Source organism: Sapajus apella, unplaced genomic scaffold (assembly GCF_009761245.1).
Source record: "Sapajus apella isolate SASKATOON/1434 unplaced genomic scaffold, GSC_monkey_1.0 scaffold2, whole genome shotgun sequence".
Taxonomy (NCBI): Eukaryota; Metazoa; Chordata; class Mammalia; order Primates; family Cebidae; genus Sapajus; species Sapajus apella.
Window position 1 is genome coordinate 43618012 of NW_022436942.1, and position 4879 is coordinate 43622890.

At 32.5% G+C, this 4879-nt stretch overlaps 1 protein-coding gene across 2 annotated transcripts in view; it reads right to left on the reverse strand.

Annotated features, from left to right (window-relative positions):
- Positions 1-998: 998 nt before the first annotated feature.
- The window catches only part of SLC6A15 (solute carrier family 6 member 15), a 52506-nt gene continuing 48625 nt past the window's right edge, over positions 999-4879 (reverse strand). For both annotated transcript variants that reach the window (XM_032297020.1, XM_032297025.1), the window contains exons 11-12: positions 3787-3949; positions 999-2367 (exon numbers count right to left, since the gene is read on the reverse strand). In XM_032297020.1, coding sequence (XP_032152911.1) covers positions 1993-2367; positions 3787-3949 — 538 coding nt within the window. In that variant the 3' untranslated portion in view covers positions 999-1992. The remainder of the gene's footprint in view (positions 2368-3786; positions 3950-4879) is intronic.

The window sequence follows — 4879 nt, forward strand, 5'->3', positions numbered from 1 at the left end:
TATTTGCTACAACTTTTTAAGATTAGGGCATCTTACAAAAATATTGCCTCGACACAAAAATAAACAGAATGTTTATTAATTCAACCTCTGAAATAATGAAGCACATCTGTGAGTATTCATACATAAAATGCTGTCCAAAATAAATTATTTCTTGAAATAAATAAGATACAGAAGACAGACTATAGAACGCTGTCATTTATGCAACATATTGTATTTCCGGAAGGATACAGAAGAAACTGGCAATGGTGATTGACTTTAAGGATGACAGTGGATAGCCAGGAGAAATGTTGGATGAGAACTTACTTCACGCTGAATTGTCAGAATTTTGTAATTTTGTATAATGTACATATACTGCCTATTTATAAAATATTAAGCATTATTAAAGTGATATAAAACATAATATTCATGAACGTATTTTTAAAAACTAAAAATTTATTTACCAGTGGAATTAATATTTTAAATGTTGTGTTATAGTTGATTAACATCTATCTACAGCAGAGCAAGAATACTGGCTGAAATAAGTCAATGGATATGGCATGCGTATTACCTCACCTATTTTGCTGCTATATCCATCTTTGTTTTAAAAATGTAACTGATCTGGCGGCAGGATAGTTATAAATGAAAGATTTTTAACTGAATGATACTCAGTGAGGTTTCTCTGATCTATCCAATATCATGTATACAACAATTTTATTTACAAATCATAGTTCTTTATACTTTACAGACAATATTGACCCAGCAAGCAGTCAGCTGTACACATGGTTTCTTGAGAGGCTATAAGTACTTTTTCAAGAACCATGAGACTACATAAGAACACCATTCAACCATAATACTCTGTTTTTCCTTTGTCTCTGAAGTGTTGGTAACGCTATTAAATTAATGTAATTAATCCCACTTGGAATGCGATGTTTAGTTATTATGAAATGCCTAAGTGCTTACTGAAATGAAAGACAATCCAGTTCAGGTGATACAAAGGAAATCAATATGAAAAACAAACATCATTTTTAAACTTTGTTTATTTGTAGATTAAAATGTAATGCATTACAATTTTAACAATCACTTAAAAAATGATTTATATCTGCATAAAACAGAAGCAAAACAGAAATATATGAATTAAAATGCCATCTTGCTTCAAGTTTCCAAATCAGTACTTTAAGTACTTATATGCATTGCAAGTATATTATATAAATATACTATGAATAATCTTGAAACTACAATAAATATCAAGTAGGTTTTTAGGCACACGGCATAAGAAAAATGCAGACTCTGCATAATTCTTGAGAGTGCTGAGTAACTCACTCTTAGTTCATTTTCACACATGTATTTTACACAAAATATACAGCCATCACTCACATGATCCTCAATCACCTCTGAATCTCATCTTTCATCCCAGCATTAGTGCCTTCTTATGCTTCGATGCGCTTGCTCTATACAGCTATTACATAAGAAAATACTTTGCAGTTTTCTTCAACTAATTGCCTAAGAAGGTATCAATGCTACCAGAATCAATACAGCCTATCTACAAAATATATTCATGGAAATGTGCTGAGAGGCACCCACTTACAGAACTGCTCATTGTGATACTGGAAGTTACCCTGAAGGCAAACTTATAAATTTTAAGGTATACCATTTTTAATTGCCAACACTACGAAACCCAGAAATTATTAGAAACTGAGGTAACACCAGTTTTTTTTATTATTATTATTTTTAAGAGATAGAAATACTTGAAAATACACCAAAGGTACTTTAAGAAAAATCCTGGCAAACATAGACCTCAGCCATCCTAAGATTTGTCTGCAATCCTTTCTGCACAAATGTAAACCAAAGAATCCAAAGGAATGCTCGAGTTGAACTCACATAAAAGGATTAAAGATCACAGCCACGGAACACCTGAGAGCGCTCTCTGAGAAGTGAAGCCTAATGCTTCTCTTAGTAGAGCCAATGTTCATTGGTAAAAATGAACCAAATAAAGCCCACTGACTTCTCCCCCAGCTACAAATCAGATTCTGGCATATCTGGCATAATATCTGCCATCAGGTACCCTATTCCATACCGTCCATTGGGAGCAGTATCCAGAGTTGGGGATCCACTCTGTTTTCGATAAATATTTTTACCAAAATTTGGAGATGGCACATCAGTTGATGTTTTTCCGTGAATGAGGCTTGTATCATCTCCCTCTAAGTTTACAGGCTCTTTCAGGACCCTTCCTCTCTTATAGGTCACAGATGCTAAATTACCGGAACTATCATCTATAAGGTTGAAACGACGAACAATGAAGACTACAGGGACAGGGAGTATTGCAAGGACAACCAGAGAGATACAAACAGCCATTCCCCATGCTGGATAGCTCAGAAATTCTTCAGATGCCTGTTAAAGTAGAAAATAATAATTATTAATAATCTACCTTTCCTTGCACATACATAAAATATTGTACTGGCTTCAGGTTTGTAAGCAGAGAATCTGGGCTGGCTTTGCAACTTGCTTTGACCAATAGGAAGCAGTGGAAGTGACAGCAACTTCCAAGACTAGACCATAAAAGCCTTCTAATTTCTGCTTCTGTTTCTTAGAATGTTGCCCTGATTTCATACTGCTTGAAAAAGTTATAAATGAAAGACCACATAAAGAGAGAGCCCAGCCTCCTCCAACTGAATGCAACTGCTTCAGTTAGCCCAGGCAAGAAAAGAACTGGTCCGTGTAGCCACAGAGCTGTACGAAATAATAAATCAATGTTGCTTTTAGCCATTAAGTTTTAGAGTAATTTGTTACTAAGCAATAGATGCCTCTTACATGTGTCATATATCTTTCTAAAATCTGAAAACCAAACATTGAAGCACATCTGGTCCCAATGGTTTTGGCGAAAGAACATGCATTTATGCCTTAGTCTAGAATTATTAACCATAGGATAGTCAAAGGTCAGAGGTTTCTCTTAAAATAAGCACTTCTATTTTACAGCTGACATATACCTCATGATTACATTATAATTCAGCTTGAGAATAGAAGTTATTGCTAATAATGTAAAAGTTATAACAGAACTTTACTTCAAAATTTACTTATTTTAAATTGTATATTTTGATAATATATACTTTCATTGTTATATAGTATGTGCGATACAATTTATTTTGGTTTTTGTTGTTTGTGTGTATGGTTCATTTTTGTTTTGTTTTGTTTATAGATAGAATCTTTCTTTGTCACACAGGCTGGAGTGCAGTGGTGATCACAGCTCACTGTAACCTTCAACTCCTGGACTCAAGCTATCCTTCAGCCTGAGCCTACTGAGTAGCTAGGACTATAGGCATGTGCTACCATGACCGGCTAATTTTTTTTTATTTTCTGTAGACAGGGACTCTCTATGTTGCACAGGCTGTTCTCAAGCTGCTGGCCTTAAGTGATCCTTCTGCATTGGCCTCTCAAATTGTTGGGATTATAGAGAAGAACCACTGCACCTGGTCTGGGATACAACTTATTAAAACATTTCTAGATTTTTGATTAATATATTTTCTAGAGTCAGAGGCCCTATAATTATTGGTTCATCAATGTTAAGATGAATATATCTTCTTTAATAAGGACAAAGTCAGTGTTTCACACATGTTAAAAACATCCACAATGTATTTAAACAATCATATACACTTGGGGCAGGGCACAAACGTAAATCTCATATACTTGCATAAATGCTACGCCATTCATTGAACAGCAAAAAAATACTGTGAAGGAGACAAAAGAAAAAAACCCTCTAAAAAAGCTTTTTATGTACCTTTTTAAAATTTAATTTCATTACTTTGTGTTTACCTTATTTTCAATCCATGCGTTATAGCCAGGAGGACTTAATCCCATATTCACGATACTAGCTATTAGCAGTGATAATAGCATTAGAGGAGAAATATATTTCCACATATAGTAGTAATATCTGCTGGGAGCAAAGCCCAGCATATCTTTTAGGTCTTCCATAAACCTAAATAAAAAGAAAATATTTAATTATTCCTTAATATAATATTGCTAAATCTTAAAAATGTGCATTGTATTAATGGTCTGGCAAAGTTTAGCCATGGATACCCCATGACATTTTATACTGTATCAATGTTTCTATCGAAAGATGGCTTATAAATTAAGAAAATTTATAAAGTAAAATGAAGCCAGTTAATTCTTACATTGAAGATGTCTTTTAAGATTCTGGAGAAATTTGGAAGAATCATAAAATACTATAATTTTTATTTAGTGAAAATTCTCTTAAGCTAATTATTGAATTATCCTCCTACTGGTAACTTTCTATTCTATAAACACAATATTTTCAGTACATTAAAAATGTGTCTCTTTTTTTGTAACACAGGTAAGAATTACTAAAAGGAATTATTTAGAAATTATTACTTTTAGTAATTATTCCTTATTAAGGAATATGAAGTAACTATATATTAAGGAATCATTATTATGCTATTAATACTATGCTATTAAGGAATTATTACTTTCAGTAATAATTATTTTTCAGTAAATAATAGTTTTACTAATTATTACTTTTACTAATAATTTTGCTATTACTTTTAGTAATAATTAGCAAAAGTAATAATTTATTAATATCACAGTATTAAAAGTATAGTTATAATTCCTTAATATCATCAAACATACCTAACTGATGTTTGTATTTACTGAAGTCTCACTTGTTTTTACAGTCTGAATTTTTTAAAAGGTCTACATATAGTACCTAATTGCTATGTCTCTCGAGTCCTTTCCTTTCTTATTTTTCTTTTCTTTTCCTTCCTTCCTTCCTCCTCCCTCCTTCCCTCCCTCCCTCCCTTTCTCTTTTCTTTTCTTTCTTTCTTTCTTTCTTTCTTTCTTTCTTTCTTTCTTTCTTTCTTTCTTTCTTTCTTTCTTTCTTTCTTTCTTTCTT